This window comes from Lampetra fluviatilis, chromosome 6 (assembly GCF_964198595.1).
Source record: "Lampetra fluviatilis chromosome 6, kcLamFluv1.1, whole genome shotgun sequence".
Lineage (NCBI taxonomy): Eukaryota > Metazoa > Chordata > Hyperoartia > Petromyzontiformes > Petromyzontidae > Lampetra > Lampetra fluviatilis.
In genome coordinates, this window is record NC_136280.1 from 15922076 (window position 1) to 15942757 (window position 20682).

The 20682-nt window shown below is 49.9% G+C and overlaps 1 protein-coding gene across 2 annotated transcripts in view; it reads left to right on the plus strand.

Moving 5' to 3' along the window:
* The first annotated feature begins 498 nt into the window (after positions 1-498).
* LOC144933202 (ecotropic viral integration site 5 protein homolog) overlaps positions 499-20682 on the plus strand; it is a 43213-nt gene continuing 23029 nt past the window's right edge. Inside the window, exons 1-7 of one of the 2 annotated variants that reach the window (XM_078857845.1) lie at positions 499-905; positions 11540-11764; positions 12120-12249; positions 12790-12874; positions 14869-15008; positions 17236-17310; positions 18686-18811. In XM_078857845.1, the coding sequence (XP_078713971.1) occupies positions 11655-11764; positions 12120-12249; positions 12790-12874; positions 14869-15008; positions 17236-17310; positions 18686-18811 (666 nt within the window). In that variant the 5' untranslated portion in view covers positions 499-905; positions 11540-11654. The remainder of the gene's footprint in view (positions 906-11539; positions 11765-12119; positions 12250-12789; positions 12875-14868; positions 15009-17235; positions 17311-18685; positions 18812-20682) is intronic. The other variant, XM_078857844.1, reaches the window with a different exon arrangement.

Here is a 20682-nt window from a genome sequence, read left to right on the forward strand (position 1 = left end):
GGGGGGTTGAGAGGGGGAGGTGGGGGGTTGAGGGGGCGGTGGGAGGTTGAGAGGGGGGGTTGAGAGGGGCGGTGGGGTTGAGGGGGGAGGTGGGGGGTTGAGAGGGGGGTTGAGAGGGGGGGGTGGGGGGGGCGGTGGGGGGGGTTGAGGGGAGCGGTGGGGTTGAGGGGGGAGATGGGGGGTTGAGAGGGGGGTTGAGAGGGGGGGGGTGGGGGGGTTGAGGGGAGCGGTGGGGTTGAGGGGGGAGGTGGGGGGTTGAGAGGGGGTGGTGGGGGGGGGGGGTGAGGGGTTGAGGGGGCCGGTGATGGGTTGAGGGGGCGGGTTGAGGGGGAGGAGGGGGGGTTGAGGGGGAGGTGGGGGGGGTTGAGGGGGCGGTGGGGGGGCGGTGGGGGGGCGGTGGGGGGGCGGTGGGGGAGGGCGTGGGGGGGTGTTTTCACGCCGCTTGCCTCACCCAACATGGGCGCCGCGCGTCCCCTCTCATCGTGGCGAGTCGTGGAGGCGGCCCTGCCCAGCCCGGGGAGGAGCCTCCGACTCGGGGCCCCCGTCAAGCAGAGACGGAGCCGCCACCGACAGCGACACCGCCGCACGGCATCGTCACTCACGAGCGAGCGGACCGAGCAGAGAGAGACAGAGAGCGAGAGAAGCAGGACGAAGGGCGGCGGCACAGAGAGCGGCGAGCCCTGGCACGAAGGAGCGACTCTCGCGAAGGCCGAGGCTGCCCCGGCGACACGGTGAGAGGAGCCGTCAGGTGCCCCGCGCTAACAACAACAACACCGACACCGCTCAGCCCGGAGAGACTCGCCAAGTCCTTCAGACCCCCTTGCCAGGAGTGGGGTCATTGCCTACCCAGCGATACTTCCAGCACAAGCGTCGTCGTCGTCGTGTGTGTGTGTGGAAGCGTTGAGGTAAAGCGATAATCGCGCAATGCAAGGGGATCCTCATCATCATCGCCGTCATCATCATCACCATCATCACTATGAGATCTCTTTTACCAGTGGCAAAATTAATGGTAGGTTTTTACCCTTTTAACTGGTACAAAACTGACACCTTTATATCACCATCATCATCACCACCATCATCAACACCACCATCATCAACACCATCATCATCAGCACCATCGTCACCATCATCATGACCACCATCATGACCACCATCATCACCATCATCATCACCATCATCATCACCATCACCACCATCATCATCGTAATAACTTCCCCGGGGTCTGTGCCACACGGATCCACGAAGCCACTTGGCGGCCTCCTCCTCTCGACCTTCTGGATTCCTTTCGGAGGAGGCCGAACAACCAAATCGGCTTCGCGTTCACCACAGCACCGGGTCCCGGCCGTCTCGTGTTGAATCGTCGTCCCCGTCCGTCATCCTCGCTGCCCCGGGCTGCACTTTGGCCTCGTCGTGGTCGTGGTGGCGAGACCGCGGGCACGTTGGGCCCTCCTCTGGTGTCGATTTTGTCGGCTTTTGTTCGTGAGCCCCCATCGGTGATTTATTTTTAACCCTCCCAGATGTCTCGCCATGGGTCACTGGGGTATGGGGCTTCTCTTAAGCGACTTGGGACGTTCTCTACGTAATAGGGTCACGGTGGGCCGTGGTGAACCCTATGGGGTGATGCTGTATGGCCCGTTTGTTCTTGAATTTTTGAGGTCATTAGCCGCTGTTGGGGTTATTTGTGCGACCTTTCGAGGTCGTGGGGCCATCATCATACACCAGGGGGCTGGTGGTGGTGGTTGTGGTGGTGTACACCTGTGCTGCAGCCACTCGATGGCGTTTGTGGATCACGCAGAGATTGAATCGCGTGTCTGTGTCACACGCATCTGTGTAGGGCAGGTGCAGTGCTTGCCCTCGTTGCAAGCGTCTTTGTCTGTCCGCTGCTGGATGAAGGCCTCCCCACGCCATGAGGGTCATGCGGGTTACTTGACAGTGACGTCACTGCCCTGGTCAATGCAGGTTGGCGATGGTGTGGAGGGAGCATAGACGTCGGAGCAGTACAGTACAACGATGGACGTTGCTTGCCCTTTGCCGCCCACCACTTTAGCTGCCAACCCCAAGCACCGTTTCAGTTTTCATTTATTAGGTGTAGCCCTGTGAGCCACCGCAACAAAACAAAAACATGAACAGAGAACATTTTAAAGCGACGACGCGCAACAGAAACATCCAGGAAAAACCAGTCAAATCTTACAGAAAAAAGCACCGTGTTTCAACGCTTTGTGCAAAAATCCCAGTGGGATGCCAGTCGAACAATAACAACCATAAGACAATTTAGATACAGTTATCAGGCTAACTCCGTACTTCAACAAACAAACATGGCTTAACCGTACATTTTCGAAATAACCAAAATAAAGCTTTAAAAAACAATGTAACAGTGATCATACTAACTGTGATTCAAATGTAACAATTAACGATATACATAACATGTACAACCAAACTTTGCAGCCATAGCTGGCAGCATGAGTCACTCCATAACAGCAGGAGTATCACGTTCAGCCCTGCACAGTTTCTGGCTCAAGGTGCACATAGGAGTGCAGTACAACAAAGTATGCCCCCTCGCGTGTCCGTGCTTTGTTCTCGCCGCCGTTTCTGGCCACGCGCAAGAAAAAATAATTTACGAAAAGGAATTTGCCAAACATCCCAAGTATGACGCTTTAAAATATATATTTAGAAATCCCTGCAAGTGTTTCAATAGATGTAAAATCTTTGTTGGCAGTTTCCGTTTTTCAGCTTGCACGTCATTTAAAAGTGGTTTCGTTTAATGGCACTTAATGACCAAAGCCTGATATTATTACCCTGGGATGGAGCGATGTCTACGGCAGATGGTATCTGACCATTTGGGAATTTCTACTCGTTCAGTGCTGTCAGGGGCCATCCATTTAGTACGTTCGCAAAAATCTGTCAAAACTTGACCCCCCCCCTCTCTGTACGCAAGTCGTACTTTTTACACCCCCCACCCCACCTGCGTACGTACGCTTGACGCACCCCCCCCCCCGAATCCAATAGAACGGCCGATATTTAATCCACGCAGAAACGATCAAGGATTAATAATATTAACGTGTTTAAGCAAGCAGATAGTCCACCGCCGGACTATCTAACTCATTTGAAGGTCAATGTAGACAAATTATTATCGAGGCTTCACACCCCCCCCCCCCGTTTCCTATGCGTACGTACATAGTCAGTAGACGCCCTATACGCAAGCGAACGCATTTGTGTTAACCCCCCCCTCCATGCGTACGTACTAGATGGATGGCCCGTCACGACCCTCGCACGCGGTGACGGTGCGTGTGGCCGGTGTGGCCGAGGGACGTTTTGCAGCACATTCCACTTGCACAGAGCTGGCTCAAACCCCCGCAGGACGGGATACGACACGCAACGCAGCACTAGCATGGCTCATCCCCAGCAGACATTTAGACTGTTTGCTGTTTTTATTTTACCAGGTCAGGCCCACTGAGCTCATACAGCTCTTTTTCGAAAGTGACCTGGCTATCGCAAATGAGAGCCCAACGACGTGGCTTATCGTTGCGTGGAAATTTCTAGCAGCCAAATACTCTTAGACGCATATTGATTCTAAATGTGGAGAGAAAAACCCGGAGGACCCGGCGGAAAATCCAGGCAAACACCGGGAGAACACGCAAACTCCAGGGTTGGGATCGAACCTACGTCGCGCGAGTAAGAATAAGCGATCGTACGGCTGCCTCGGCAAAGCGGGATGCTGCTGGATGCTTCTAGATGCTACCCACGTGCCTCAGTCTTTGTTCAGCCTACATGCGCATCGTGTTATCGCGGACTGTGTTATATATGATTTAATTGAACGCGATTTTTCCAGAACGCGGTGTTCTTCAGGAACGCAACTACCGCGTTATGGAACAGGATTGTTCTAGCAACAGTTACTCACCCGTGCAGCATCGATACGATATCTGCACGGCACGGGGGACGCCGGGCTTTGCCAATGTCAGCTCAGCTGGTATCCTAGGTGCACATCTTGTGCTTTCAGACAAAATAAAACCAATTTCTGAATTTCAGTCGGTAAATGTTTGAGTCTCGGCGATTTAGAATACGTGAAAAATATCTCCTGAAATACCGAATGGTTGTACATACAGTGTTGTAATGGTGAGAATGAGACTCCAACTTGGCACTTGTACTGCACAGATTAATCAGCTGACCGAACTCAAGGATCTGTTGACAGCAGGAGGTCGTAGAGTCTTTATCCAAACGCTGTGGTTGAACATAAGCAATGCACCCTGCTTTTGCAGGGCATGCCAATCTTTAAAGCGTATTCAAATAAACATGGCATTGGCTTTGCTTGATAACGTTCTCAACAAAAAAATCAAACCTTGGTCGTAGTAGGCATGGAATTCAACTTTATTATGTGACATTGCGCTGAAATATCATGCTGGCTAGTGCCTGGGTCATTGCAGTGAAAAATATTGTGAGCAAGCATGAGGTCGTAGAGAAAATATTTTCGAGGAGGCATCACATTTTAGTTTTGAGTTAAAACTACTTGGAGAATGGAGTGGGTTCTGAAGGTGTTTGAGCTTTGCACACCACTATCATGTTTCAGTTTCGGCTGTTTTGTCAAATCTGTAAATGACTAGAAAAAACTATAAATGACTAGAAAAAAAACCCATCGTCATAACAGTATAATTGTGCAGGCCGGAAAACCATGAGTTTCGAGCAACAACCCAGACACGTGTACAAAAGCATACAGCCTCTATGCGTGCATATGCAAAATATCATCACCAGTTCCTGAAAAAGTGCATTGTGGTCCTCTTGTGTTCGGTCACCATCAAAATAGATTTGAGCAAATGTAACAGACGGTGAACAGCAGCAGCAGCAGCAGCGATGCAGTGATAGACGGCTACTGTGGACCAGTTTCATCCTAATTAAGGGTTCCTCAACACGGTATATTCACTTGTGATCGCTGCTGCAACGTCTGTCTATGGAAACCCATTTATGTGGAGTCCTCACTTCCACAGTATGGAAGGTGTCTTATCACTCCATCACTGCTGCTGTGAGTTGCCCACATTGGCTCACATTTATTTTCAATGTCACCGAAGGCAATAGGGCCACAGTGTATTTCATAAAAAGCTGATTGTTTTTTGGAATACGCACCAGAGGCTATGTGCTTTTTATTCGTTTGTGTGCTTGAGATTTTAGCTGTTCAGCACAGCATCACAGTACAGTGGTACCCCGGAGATCGAACTTAATTCGTTCCAGAAGGCCATTCGAACACCGATTTGTTTGAACACCGAATTTATTTTCCCCATAAGAATGAATGTAAATTACATTAATTGGTTCCAGACACAAGCAGTCTCTCATTATAAAGCATTTTTACACGAAGTTGACAGTAATTACATGCATAAAATCATGCAAAAAAACAAGAAACACAGTAAATAAATGGAGACGTTGTGTATGGATAAACATAAAAAAACACTAAAATAAAGGAAATTAACGAAAAAGTTAAGGAACGATGTTTTGCTGATCTGCACTGGGTGAGAGCTACGTGTTAACTGAGCCTCTCATACGGTAAAACCTTTGTCTGGGCAAGTGTCATGCACGCTGGGCCATAAGCGTCTCAGCCGTACAGATTCTTTCAATTCCTGATTGCCCGTTCGACCTCCGAATTTCGTTCGGTTTCCGGGGAAAAAAATGTTCGGAAATGTCGTTCGAACGCCGATTTGTTCGAGTTCTGGTGCGTTCGATCTCCGAGGTTCTACTGTAATGGTGTTGTTGGCTCGCAGTGGAGGCATTGCATAAGAGACCCCGGGAATTCAAGAAAGATGTGACCCAGAGAGACAGCTGGGTGCTATTTAATATGACAAAAATCAAAACAATACAGCTCAGCAGTATCTACCCCCTCCAGTTCCCTTCTCAGAACTTTGCTTGTGACCACCGTTCTGCGTGTGCCAATGTGGGTTTCAAAGTCCCCTTTGCCCGTCGCGCTCCACAGACTATAACGCGAGGCGACCTCGTGACATGAGGTGACTCCCGGCGTACACAAACGGGGCGATACAATGGCGCGCCAATACGTCACATGGCTGTAGCTTTCAGTTATTTATTCCTCATTAACGAAGCTTGAGGCGGCCCCGTGGCGTGCAGCCTAGGCACAGACTAAATAACAGCTGCGTATGCGGCGTTGGGCCTCTCAATAGCCAGGTGACTGTTGGGTGGCGCGAGGGAGACGGCCTAGCCTAGCGGATTGCGCCGCTAATGAGCGATGGGAGTGTCTGGTTACAGTAAACAGGACCTTTTGGGGTCATGGGGACCGATTTCCTATTCTGGGCTACAAGGGGTCACATTCGATCACTGCTGTTTTCCTTGCTTGTGGGACCCATCTGTGGTCAATTGGAGTTGGCTTAGATTTTGGCCTTGCCCATTTGTTTTTAAGTGGTGATGGTCAGCATTTGACGGCACACGCTGTTTATCTCACCGGCATTGATGACGGTCGCATCGGACGATGCCATTTACGCGATGTAACCCAAAAATACCCTGTTATGGATGATATTGGTCACGAAAGCCCACGTGTTAAACTGACGCTATGCCCCTCTAGCTTTTGTACAGCCATTCTATGTTTTACCGACGTTAAATATTACCAGAAATATATTACTTAAGTTTTGAATTACCATTATATCTAAACTATCTTAACATGATATCATTAATTGAAAGAATATCTTGCACACAGTCACGGTATACGCATCTTACAAATTCATATACTGTACATCAGCGGTCCCCAACCTTTTTGGCACCAGGGACTGGTTTCGTGGAAGACAATTTTTTCACAGACCGGGGGGGGGGGGGTCATCATTGGGTCTTTCCTCCTTTTCAAAGAAACTCTCCAGTGACGTTTGTTTTTTTACTCATTGTGGCTAGGGGTTAGCTTCTGGGCTTACCAAAACTGTGACTGAGACGAGTGCGCAGTACGGGAAAGAGGCGCGGATGGAAGTGGTGAATAATACAACAATGGGGGCGGGTTCCACGCGCGGACTCACTGCTCTCACCTCCTGCTGCTGCTGTGCGGCCCGGTTCCTAACAGGCCACGGACCGGTAGCGGTCCGCGGCCCGAGGGTTGGGGACCCCTGCTGTACATGATAGGGATGGCGTGATAGGGTTAATTATCTGCGTAAATTACGGACTGAGAAACGGAGCCAACGATGCCACTTGTGAGCTTACCGACCTCAAGGCTGCCCCAGCTACAGCAGCCGAATTTAACTGCCAACTTTTTACCTGGGCAACACCACGGGAAGGGGACTAGAGTCAAGGATGTAATGCATAGAGTGAGAAATAGGAACGGGAAAGGGAAGAAGGATAGAGGAGAGAGAATGGGGGGGGGGAGAGGAAATGGTTGGGAAAGATATGGAAAAATGGGAGCAAATGGTGATGTAGAAGAGGCTACATCAGGGCCTCAACGCTGTTGTACAGAACAGCCTCTGTTTTCCCGGGGGGCGGCTGGGACAGGACAGGGATTCAGAGTGGGGGGAGTTGGTCACACAGAAGTCACGTGATTTATGGGAGGCTTGAGCTGATCACCTGCAATGTACATTTAGAATGAGGTTTAATTCGGTGGAGCACAGCACAAACCCGCGCAGCAACATCCAGAGTGCATGAAGGACATTGCATTGATTGTGGTCCACAGTAACACGGGGGGTGTGGGTCACAGGTTAGGTGACAGGGAGTTTGCGGTAGATAAGAGTGGCTTGCTGAGTAAACTTTCCAATGATAAGCAAACCGCTGGCTCTGATGCTACCGGGGAGGGGACACCGCTGCAGCTTCGTTGAGTGGCTATAAACTTGTACAGCCATTACAGGTTGTGAGAGTGACTGACTGCTTGACTTTGTCAGAGGCGGTTGAGTGGTCGAGCAGCTAGTGTTCTCGCCATGACGCAACTGGCCCCGCCAGAGGAACGTGGAATGGTATGCCTCCTGGCTCGTGAGCCGTAAAAATGAACTGAGCACTGCTCCCATTGCTCATTTGAGAAGGAAATCGCTGCTGTTTGACTGTCACTCATTTACCACTTTCCCAGTCGTTCCTGTGGAGGCCCTTTTAACTCGGCAGTGTACGGCCTGCTGTAAATGTGATGGGAAAAAAATGGGCAAGTGCTTGCTCGTTCACAATTGTGAAACGCATCTAAACCAACTTCAGGAGGTCAGCCCATGCGAGCACAGGGCTGTGCTCATCTCGGTTTACGGCCCTTCTCGAGTGGTATACAATTTCACGTTCCCGTTTCATCACGCGGGTTCCAATCACTCCAAAGTGCATCCACCGTTGATGCGAGTGGAACGTTTCCACAAAGTGGTACAAATTTTATTTGATCAACTGGAGGAATGAGCGGGACAGGCTTAGTTAACCTCGACCAGGACTGCCGCTCGTGATGTGAGCGGAGTGCTCCAAGAAGACTTGCTCACAGTTGCTACATGCGATGCACACTGTACTCCTTTCTCTGGCTGTCATGGGCAGAGCAAGGTATTGATAGGGTCACATGAGTGCAAAGTTGGCACACACACACTTAAAAAACTTCCATTAATAATTTGAGCACAGGATAAAAAGCAACGTCCCCAAGAAATAGTTTTGTCTCGGCTATGGAAGGTCATTCAAACGCTTTATTTAGCTGTTAAGATTACCACTCTCATAATCGATTTTAATCGATTAATTGAGAGTATTGCTCATGCTGCAACAAATGATGAACTAAACTCAACATTTTCCAGCGATTTGGGCAATGCCTCCCACTTACAGGAGTTCCTTCTCTGCTCCCCATCTCTTCCCCCACGTATCTATCGAATGTATTCATTATTTATTTAAACCAGAAAAAAGCCTGTGAGTTTCAAGACCTCCAATTTAGATGTCGTTGAAACGGAGGAGTTCTGCGTATTTTCTCCTGCGGTGCATCGACTTGCTGGCCTCGTGATGCGGTGTGGTTTGTAGGAGGTGACGCGGGGCCCAGCGTGCCACGACTTCACCGCGGGTCGGGGTTTTCACGGTTCGAATCCAGCAGCCGCCCTCCTCGGTCATCACTCCGAGCATCGTAGTGTGTGCAGAAATGCGTGCCGTCCACTTCACAGCGGATGCTTAAAGATCCCCGTGGCGTCTTTCTCAGGGGGTGTAGACCATTTTTTGCTGGCGTTGTGGTCCAAATTTGGAAAAAAGCCACCACAAATTAATCAATCGGGATGGTAGCATTCATCGGGCCCCAACAGCAATCGGAACCGTCCTGAAAAAGAGTAATGAGACGCAATATTGCCTTCCTGGGTAAACGGTCGTCGTAATAACAATGTACGTATGTATGTTGAACTTCTTTCACACCATATGTAGCCAGCCATGCAAATCGGAGGTGTGGAGGAAGGACAGCAAACTAAACGCAAAAAGCAGTTTTTAAGAAATTGGTTTTCAATTTAGACTTGAAAATGCATAGCTCCAGTGACGTCTTAATAAGCTCCAGTGGCTTTGTAATAGATAATAGTGCGCTTTGCACAACGCTGGGATGGGAATAGACCAGCGTTTATTTTGATAACGCTTCCCCGTGGGGATGTGGTGCTGTGTGCGATGCCCCTCGCTGAGTGATGTGGTGCGTGGCTCACTCCAGGCAGCACTCTGACTGCTAAAGATAAACACCGTACTTCCATCGTCTGATCTGCGGGGGAACACCTTTGATGATTTCATATTTTATTTGTCAGAGACTACCCATAATTTCAGAAAGAATTAATAAATAAAATGTGCAATATCGCTCGAGTAATATCTATGGGTCTGGTTGCAATGTGGTCATAGGTGTTCAATTCGCAATCAATAAAGTTAGTACCGCTTTGTGCGAAGTCATCCATAGAAGCCGGTCTCCTGCCATGTAATTTGGTGTTTTTCCACCTTTGGCTCATGTCTGCCGATGCATTGTGGGAGCAGCCCTGGCCACGCTTTCCCCACTGCCACGTGGGTGCTTGAGAGTTTGGTGTCGAGAGCAGCCTTCCCCACCGGCCGCGTGGCCTCCGTGCAAATGGGAACTGGCACGAGGTGCTCCCGATGTTCTTGGAGCGTCAAGGCAGCCCAGACGGAAATCTGCGTTTTGATTCCTGGCAGTCGTCCGTGACTAGACTGGTTCTCCAGTGAAGTGTGTTTGTGGTCTCGGTTGGGTTGCTTTATAGCTCATCGTATTTCTCCAGCATCGATAATGATTCTGATTCCGACTCTTTTTGCGGAGCACACGAGAGGTCACATGATGGAGCGGCAGGGTGGCGCAGTTTTAACGCAGGAGTAACGCTCGCTCGTGCCTCGCAGCAAGAAGGGGGCCTGCATTCGATTCCCGTCTCGGGCGCCTTCCAACGAGGAGTTTGTATGTCCTGCCTCTCTTCTGCAAGGGTTTTCTCCGAGTTCTCTGGTTTCCTCCCATAGCTAAACAACACAATTACTCTTGGCCAAATATATCAATCGCTTAAAAAATCCTGAAAATTACTCAATTGGAATCACACATGGCAACATCACCTCCTGCTGCGAAAAAACTTGGTACACTTCTGAAAATTAGTCTTGAGAATTGGTGAGGCTTTTCCTGGATAAATAAGCACAATGATAATAAAAATAAACAATGCCACGAGTGCTGCTAAGTGCAAATAAGAAAACTGTTTAGGTGACCTTTAGAAGCAGTTCTCTGATGTCAACTTCTGCAGGCTCTTCTCTAAACGTGTGATGTTATACTGCTCCCCTGCGAGTCTCATTTCATCTATAACATAGCACGAGACGTGTAACAAAAAACGTCATTTATACGACAGGTGGTTATAGCTCTTGAGTAATTTCCATCGTACAACGTTGACTGGTGGCTTGTTTTTAAAGGAACGATCCAGACGTGTATAATATACATCTTCTTTTTCATGGCTGACGTAGATGCAGAGAAACAACTTCAATTTCACATTCAAGCCAGACAACCATTATCTTTGACCTATGGCTTTTGACCTCGTTAAAAAAACATGCATGAATCGCTTGGCCATGCCCATCGCAATGAGTGGAGTGGACCTCCCCCCTGTGTGGACAAAGTGGGGCATTGCACCCGATGTAAACTGTGGCTGGGTGGTGGAGGGCACAGCCTGACTTGACTTGATCTCACTCGTGCTGGAAGCTTCATGAGCGGTTGTGTTGTCGGTGGCACCGTCTTGTTAGGATATAAGTGAGAGAAACATTTATTTACGAATATAATTATTAAACGAGCTGACTATCCTCTCTGCGCGCCTGCCCAGGTGGGGAGTGATAGTGTAGCGATTAGTGCACTATGCTACGAACCCGGCAACTCAAGTTCGATTTTGCTCATGGCCAACACCAGTGACGATTATCTGAATCTGTCCTGGGCCTCCCCTAGATCGACTCGGCCTCAAATTGGTACCTGGTGCGGTGTGTAGTAAACATTGCCACTTGGGAGACAATGGCGGCCAGGTGTGGTGCCGGCCACCCACCACCTCGTGTGCCGTGCCAGCCTTCAAAGGTGCTCGCTAACAGCACTTGCCCCAACAGTCTGTTAAGGCTACACGGGGGGGGGGGATTTTTGTCTCTGTCTGTGTGTGTCCAGGTGGCGGCAGACAAGGTGACGGACAAGCTGTCTGCCACACTCTCATGGGTGAGGCAGACGGTGACGCAGACGGTGACGGCGACCGGGGCGACCCCCTCGGTCCCCTCGGCGCCGCATGCCGGGCCCCGACCGCACGGGAGCGAGCGTGACGGCGCAGCGGCGAGGGGGGGGGGCGCTCTCCGCCGAGGACGAGGAGCTCCTCTCCAAGCTGGAGGAACAGAACAAGTAGGGGGGGCGGGGGGTGGGGGGCGGGGGGTGCACAGCGGCGGCGGCGGCGGCGCGTCCGTCCACCCGCGTTCATTCACCGGACACGCGCGTCGCTCGGCCAGTTGGTCGTGGCACCAAAACAAAAAGCACAAACAACAAAAAGTTACCGCAACAACAAAGAAGCCCCATGGCTTGACTGGCGGTTGAGAAAAATCTGCGTGTGCCGTGTCGCACTGTGGTGTTCTGCGGTATTCCATAGCGCTCCGCGGTGTGCCACGTGTCTACGGTGTGCCACGTGTCTACGGTGTGGCGCGTGTGTACCGTGGTGGTTTGCTGTGTGCTGTGATAATTCGTGGTGCGCCGTTGTGGGCAGGCTGCTGCAGGCGGTATCGAGTGGCCCGCCGCCGGCGGGGGGGCCCGGCGAGGAGGAGCTGTGGGCCGTGTGGGGCGGCCTCGTGTCCGAGTGGCAGGAGTCGCGCTGCCACAAGGATCAGCGCGTCAAGGTGCCCCTCCCTCCACCCCCCCCTGTGTTCTTGTAGAAATCGTGTGTTTGCGTGCACGTATACACGTGCGTTTGTGTGTCCTCATGAGCGTGTCATTTTGTGCGTGTCCGTGATTGTCATATGTATATTTGCCAGTGTGGGCGCCATGGTGGTGAGATGTTAACTCCCTCGCATGGTATGCAGGAGGTCGTGGGTTCGATCCTGACCCTGACGTCTATCTATTTGTCTCTCCCTGTGGTCGCGTGGTTTTTTTTCCGGGTCCTCCGGTTTTTACCTCCATATTTAGAAACGTGTGTTAAGAGTATTTGGCTGCTATAAATTTCCACGTGGTAAGCCGCTTCGTTGAGCCATCATTTGTGATAGCCAGGTCACTTCTGAAAAAGAGCTATATAGCTCAGTGGGCCTTACCTGGTAAAATTAAACAAATTTAGTTCATATTTGAACTGTGTTTGTATGTGTTTGTTTCGTTTGTGCGTATCCGTGTCTCTGGGTAAATTTGAAGTGTGTGTGTGTATCCATGTATGTGTGTGATTCATGTAGGATCTTGTCCGGGAAGGAATTCCGCACCATTTCAGAGGAATCGTCTGGCAGCTCTTGTGCGATGCTCAAAATGTCACTGAAAAGGGTAAATCCTCTCCACCGATGACCCATCCTCCCTGTTCATCGGCACCATTTCCCAACCTCGGAAGGTGTCTCTCGGCAGCTGAGGGACACCAGTCGTCGGCACGTTCACCACTGCGCCAGTCTGCAAGGGAGTTGACGGTTATTTTACAATAGGCCACTCGTAAATTATGCAGTGTAAAGTGGACCTTGGAGATGCTGCGACGTTTATATTGCAGGAACGGGTGATTGTGCTTAGGGTTTTAGATTAAATTACAAATTATCCCTTTCCCGTTCCGAGATGTCGACAAGTCGCATGGTGGGTCCCGTTCACGCTGAACCTCTGAACACTTAATCAGTTAGCATTAATTGTATTTAAAGATATTGTACTCACCGCTGAGAACTGTAGTGACACGATTGCACTCTTATGATAGGTGGTGCCCAACTGTGCCACACACCCTCCCGCATGGCCTTGTTGGGGAGCCTCGGTACTAATAGTTATTTTAGTTTTTCTTCCGATTCGTACAGGTACCTACACGTACGTCATCGTAACGGAATCGGGAAAAACTGGAATGGGAAAGGGTAAAAAATACAATTCTCAGGAATTTTTTTTTCGCAAATGTTTACATTCAGGGCGTTTAAATAATTCTGAGCTGTGTCAGCAGGTCGTGGGTTATAACGGTAAATAAACAGCTTGCGCTTATTTTCCGATCCCCGGAATAAACTGATTGCAGTGGCCACCTGGACCAAGCGAAACCCTGGGCCGGATTCAATTTCCCCAAGTGTCATGAGCAGGGTCATGGCCTGTGCATGTCACGGAGTCGAAACCGTTGTGACTTGAGATGTCTTTGTCCGGGAGGGTCTTTTGGTCAATGGATTGATCAAGTGTTAATCTATTTTGTCAATGAAACCAAACACTTCATTTCTTGATTTTACTTACTTCAAGAAACAGACGCCGTTGGACATGATAATGACTCCATTTAGCCCAACATTGTATCATAAGAGTGGATTGACAACGACCTTGTAATTAATAATGCATGGGCTGGGTCATGTAGCCTGCATACCCAACCACCGCATGCCCAAACAGCTTTTGTTTGGCTGGAGAGAGGGGGCTAAACGGGCACGGCACGGGCTGGAGAAGAGATGGACTGATGCGGTACGGGAGGATGTGGAGCTGAGTGGGCTTGCCGAAGACTGGTACCAGCGGTGTCAAGATCGGCCTCTATGGAGGAGGCTCGTGAAGGATGCTGCTACTGGGCAGCTGGAAGCAGTCGCCCTCCAACGACAACGGAGGGCAGAGGAGCGACGTTCACAATAACGAGCAGAGCGTCCAGAGACTAAAATGCAGTAAATTGGCACAGTAGGGGGCACAACTGGTGCATCTGCCAGTCACCTCAGTCGGTCAACCCATAGCACCTGGGTCTGTCACGTGACCTCGTGTTAGTGAGCCTTCGGCACTTCACGTGCCCTCAGTGCACCTGGCCTGGCACAGGAAGTTGGTATTGTAGTTTCCTTAGTTCCATACTCCACACTACAAAAGCCTTGTCTGGGCAGGTAGCATTGGATTTTAAATCGCGAGACTTCCGTTCTGGGAGTTCCCACCACTCGCTCAGGGCCACCACTGGGGGGTGGAGTGCCAGGCGATTGCTCTAATCAAGCACGGAGACACTGATATTGATACAATAATTATTCATAAACTTGAGAATGCTCGTTCACAGCCAAACCTGTAGGTGTGTGTTCAACGTTCGGTAGATGTGTTCTTCTGATTTTGGGATTAGTCTGAAAAATTGGCTCCTGATATATTCAGCTAATTGGCCTATCCACATGTTTGTTTTGTTACGGATTGATCCAAGAGCATGACTTGACTGGAGATGACGTCACCTCCACCAAGAGTGACGACACGTGGCATCGGGTAACGTCACGATTGTTAGCACAGAGGCACGCTAGCAAGTCCATGACCCGTGCCTAGTATGCAGTACGTGCAGAATGTGTATTTTTCATGTCACGTGTGTTCGACAGATCAGTACAGTGAGCTCCTGAAGATGGCATCTCCGTCGGAAAAGCTGATCCGGCGAGACTTGGCACGGACCTACCCAGAGCACGTGCTGTTCCGACAGCCGGACGGGCCCGGCCAGGAGGGGCTCTTCAACGTCATGAAGGTGCCCGTGGGAGTGGGGGGTGGGCACAGGAGGGAGGGAGCAAAGATACCCCGTGCAGCCTTAACAGACTTTTGGGGAAAGTACTGTTAGCGAATGGAACCTATGAAGGCCGGCATGGCGAACGAGGAGGTGAGTGGCCAGCACCACGTCCAGCCGCCTTTGTCACCCCAGCAACGATATTTACACACCGCACCGGGTACTCATTTGAGGCCGAGTCGACCTAGGGGAGGCCCAGGACCGGTTCAAATAATCGTCACTGGTGTTAGGCGTGAGTGGGAATCAATTTCGGGCTACCGGGTTCATAGCGCAGAGCGCTAACTGCTACACTAGGGATCGCAAACAAAGATAAAGATCCCCGTATAGCGTGAGCATACTGTTGGGGCAAGTGCTGTTAGCGAGCACCTATGAAGGTCAGCACGGCACACGAGGAGGTGGGTGGCCAGCACCACGCCCAGCCGCCTTTGTCACCCTAATGGCAATGTTTACACACGTCACCAGGTACTCATTTGAGGTTGAAACAACCTAGGTGAGGCCCAGGACCGGTTTAGGTAATCGTCACTGGTGTTGGCCGTGAGCGGGAATCGAACTCGGGTTGCAGGTTTCGTAGCACAGCGCACTAACCACTACACGAGGGATCGCATACACTCACACACGCGAGGTGAAGATGAGGTCGAGATGGCCGGGTAACTCGAGGGATGATTGCGTGGTCGGACTGAGCCAGCACCACTGAGACCCCCCCCCCCCGCATTTACGATGCTGTGACACGCAGGCCGTGATGGAACGTCCGACCACAACACGATAACGAAAACTTTTAAAAAGGGAAATGGTCAAAAGTGCAAATAAATCCTCATTAAAATCAAAACCTTGGAGGAGGCCAAGTGGCTCAGAGTTCAGTGTGCACAGCTGGCACCGCTGAGAAACCTGGATTTTAATCCAGGCAGCCGCCTGTGATTAAACTCGGTTGTCAAGTGCAGCGAGTCTATGGGCGCAGCCTGGTTACCATCAACTGCACAAAAAAACCTATAAAAAAATGTGTTCACTTTAGCTAAAATATTGATGGACATTTATTTTTAGATCAGGGTGGCTGGGAGAGTGCCGCCCCTCCTTGTGTGGATGAGATGTTGCCTGGCAAATCTGTTGTTAGCAGTTCTGCGACATCACCTTCAGCAGACTGCTCTGCTGCATGATATAAAACCGTCTTCACAATTCGGATAAAGGTGGGAATTTTTTGTACGTAGATTTATATATATAAAATGAACATCGAATTCTCTTTCAAGAATGAATGAACCAATAATATGGCGCCATTGCCTCCTACATGCTAACCATCATGCACACAGATCCTAATGTTCACAGCTTCAGCAACAGCAATGAATACAAATTCTCAACGAGGCACCCGTACTACGATGGGCACAGTGCAACAGGATGATGTGGGGCAGTTCACGATCGCCACAAGAAGTAGCTGGCAGTGCCAGGGCAGCCTCTGGATGGGGGAGGGAGGAGAGGGAGGAGAGGGAGGTAGGGGAGGGCTTGCGAGTGTCGCTGCTGGGTAGGTAGCGTTGGCAGCCTTCCCATAACAACTTGAGGTGGAAGAGCGATGCTAACGAGCAGAGCAACGTGCACATTAAGTTGAGAGCAACTTAAAAATAATGAATTATTATGTCTCTGACCAGATTTTTAGACGTCCAACTAATAGAGCTTGGTGACCTCTAAATCAAATAAAGGACATCGTGTGATTAAATTCTCACGGGACCAACGTTCGCGATACATTTTTTGCTGTAATTCCGGAGTCTTGCTGCAAAATAGACTTGTTTCAATGGTCTGTCACTTGGTTATGAGTAGAGGGTATGTGTGTGTCTATGCACTGTGCCAAGTTGGCACAGTGCGGAGCACAGCTGGTGCATCTTCTAGTCATCTCAATCGCTTAACCCATGGCACCTGGGTGTGTCCCGTGACCTCCTGCCAGCAGCGAGCCTTCATCACTTGGCATCACGGCCTCAAAGTGCACCCAGCCTGGCACAAGCAATGCGATGACATCACTACTGCTTAGTGGCGAATGGTGGCTGCCGCTGTTGTCGCTGTATGTGTGTGTAACGCCGTATCTGGCCGCACGTTCCCCTTTGCCCCTTGTATGCTGTCTCGGCGCGCATCAAACGCACGGCGCCATTGTTGACGACCTCCACTCCTCCTCGCAGGCAAATGAGTGTTGCTGTGCGTGCGTGCCGTGTAGGCGTATTCGCTGGTGGACCGCGAGGTCGGATATTGCCAGGGCAGCGCCTTCATCGTCGGACTTCTCTTGATGCAGGTGAAATCCCGACATGGACATACGCACCGGCGCGCGCACCGCTTGCAACGCACGGCACAGCCGACGCGATTCAGTATGGGAACTTGTGGATGGACCTGGCGATGCGTATCATCTGCATACATTGCATACAATCAATTGTCATCCCGCGCAATTAGATGCATTTATTGTGAGCGATATAATCCGTCGTCATTGACGAGTCCGGTGCACGGTGACGTGCGTGTTGAAAATCCCTGCTCCCCCGTGACAACGATTGGGGGTCAACACCGCCTGCCTCATGTTTAACTAGCAAGAGATTCAACAGCAAGGAGAGTGCAGTTGTCAATCTGAAGTAGTCCCCACCATCTGCAGTCGTCCATCGGTCTACAGCAGCGGTTCTAAACGTGGGGTGCACGCACCCCCTGGGGGTGTGAGAGTTGGCCAGATTTTCGGAGAAGGTAAATCATCGAAACTCAAATTAAGCAAGGGCATGTAAGTACAACTGCTTTGTTTCATGAAACCTATGTATTTATTAAGATAAATTGTTTTACTATGGAGAACCAAAGGGGTGCACAGCTGCAGTCAAGGCTAAGAACCATTGCCCTACAGAAACCGGTCCACAGTTGTCTTTCACTGCATCGTCACATTTGCTCAAGTCTTCAGACAAGAGGACCACGTTTTCAGTTTTTGAGGAACCGCTGATAGTTTTTTTTTGCTGCATAATGCTCAAAGGCCGAGTGCTTGTGCACCACTGACATCATCACCAGATAATTTGTTACACGTACAGCTCAACTTCCAATACAACCCAAGGACCCAGCACGTGGCCTGTTGCCAATCTGCAGGTGCACACACTGATGACGATTTACCTTAACAATTGACGAGGCCTGGTGGTGAGGAGGATGACGTGGGGGGTGTGAGCATTGAGCTGCCTGGCAATGTGTCCCTTCGCCCCCTGGCAGAAAGGCTGGTGTTTTCTCCCACATTGTCATAAGTGTCCATGATCCCGGGAGATTTATTCATGAACGGTAATGGTAATTGATGATATGGGATTGGATTGGGAGCCGATGGAGTTTAACCGAAGTTAGGGGAGAGGTGGCCTCGTCTGTGGGTGAGGGCCTGAGGTCTGGTCAGCGGCATTCTGGACTGTATTGGCTACGTAACACAACAAATATAAAGGCTCGTGCGTCGCTGTGAGACATGGATAATTATATAAATAAAATATATTTTGCAGAGCGATTGATGAAAGTTTGTTTTATTTCTCTACATATGCAGTGCCCTTTGTAGATACATTGTGCTTGCCTGATGTCTGTGTGAACTGGTGTCCCCTGTCCCCCTGTCTCCCTGTCCCCTGTCCACATTCCCCCACGTCCCCCGTATCCCACACTCGTCGCCCCCATAGATGCCGGAGGAGGAGGCTTTCTGCGTGTTCATTCGCCTCATGCACGACTACCGCCTGCGTGAGCTCTTCAAGCCCAGCATGGCCGAGCTGGGGCTGTGCATGTACCAGATCGAGAGCCTCATGCAGGTGAGGGCCTCAAGCACACGAGGGGCCTCCGGGCGCGCGAGGGGACCCCGGGATGCTCCGTTGCACCGCCAACAACTGGCGCATTGCTCCCATTTAGGTGCAGCCCTGCAAGTGCTCGATCACGCCACTGCTAGCGGAAGGACCTCCACTAGAGGGAGCTCTAGAGAGCCCCTCTAGAAGGTATTCTTTGGTCTTCTCTTTCACGTTGGCCAGATATCTGGGAAGAGGTGGGAGTACCCACACTTTACCCCACCATACAAGACCTGCCAGTCGTTTAACTGTATTGCCTGCTTGCACATAGTTAATGTGCTTTCGTGTTTAACTGCGTTATGTAAATTAGTTTCGGTGATGTATCAGCTTGGTGCTGTGTGTAATCATAATTTGTACGACGTTTTGTTACAAAACTTGGCGACTTGTGAGTTGGATTCCTGGCCACAGCTAACATCGGTGGCCACTGGTACCTGAACCGATGCTGGGTCCCTACCTTCACCAATCCTCACTGATCAAAGTGGTGAAGTATGGTCAAACAGCCCCCGTCATCAACATGGTCTTGGGAGGCCGTCATCCAGCAGTGTAGATAATTATTGTTCATTTGTACGCTCGGTAGTTAACTTTTTTGTGTTAATGTTGTACATCGTACGTTACTGACACGATGTGTTTTGGCTGGTCTCCCCTGCAACACACACTTTAGTGTCGCAGTGGGCCCTTTGCCCGTGTATAAATAATAAATTACCCGGCATTTATTTTTATACCCAAACGGACGGATCAATTAGAAGGGCAGAAAGGTCATTGGAGAATAATTTTAGATAATCCATCCAAAGTGAATTCAAGCTCATTACACTCGCTGAAACCTCCATCCAAAGTGAATTCAAGCTCATTACACTCGCACACATAATATTAAACCCATTAGGTTCAGAAAAAAAATCCTATTTTTTCTTAATACAGCTGTATAACTTTATTAAATTCGTTCCATCCGATGACTTTAAACCCCGTCAATTAATTCACAATTTGTAACCATAACATGGACAGCAAGGGATTAAGGAGGAGAGAGACTGTGCCTGGCCTGTCGATATTGTACAGTAGGATACCGTTTGTACTAGTGAAGGGTATTAAATGTGACTGCATCTCAAGGCAATGTACAAATACAGGACGTGGACATATCAATGGGGCTTGAAGAAGAGGAGGGTTTTTAAGGATTCACGTCGGAATGCACCCCTCCCGCTCGTTACCCCTCTCTCGCTAGGCTGGCGAGCTCGGACGCTCTCGATCGCTCTCTCGTGTTGAGGGTGCGTTACGTTGAGCTAGTTATACGTCGTCTTTTGTTTTTGCAACTCCCACTGTATTCTGGGTTTGTTAATGACGAAAACAAATGCTTGTATATCAAAAATATATATGGCTAGGGGTTTGCACGGAGGGTTATGAACTGCTCTGTGCATGGACTGCATACGATTGTTAAACAAAGAAAGTTTTTACTTTTTGGTTTTTTCGGTGAAGTGACGTAGGTAAAAAATAATAAAAGTAAAATAATAAATGAAATTAAGATAAATCACTTGATACAGTAATTTTAGCTGTGACGGTCCCACCTGAAGACGGAGACTTGTGTTGCCTCCGAAACGTCGTGATTTAATTGATTTATTTTCATTTATTATTATTTTATTTTGATTATTTTTTTACCTACGTGACTTTACCGAGTATGAATCCTTGCAGTCACGAAAGCTTCAAATCTAGAAAGAAAGTCTTCTTTGCTTAGTTGTAGGTAAGGACTTCAAAACCTGCTCTGAGGTCGAATGCGGCAATTTATGTCAAGTTTAGTGCGATGGTGGTGTTGTGGAAGAGGCATTGTACCTCGCCGTGGAATGGCGCTTTGACGA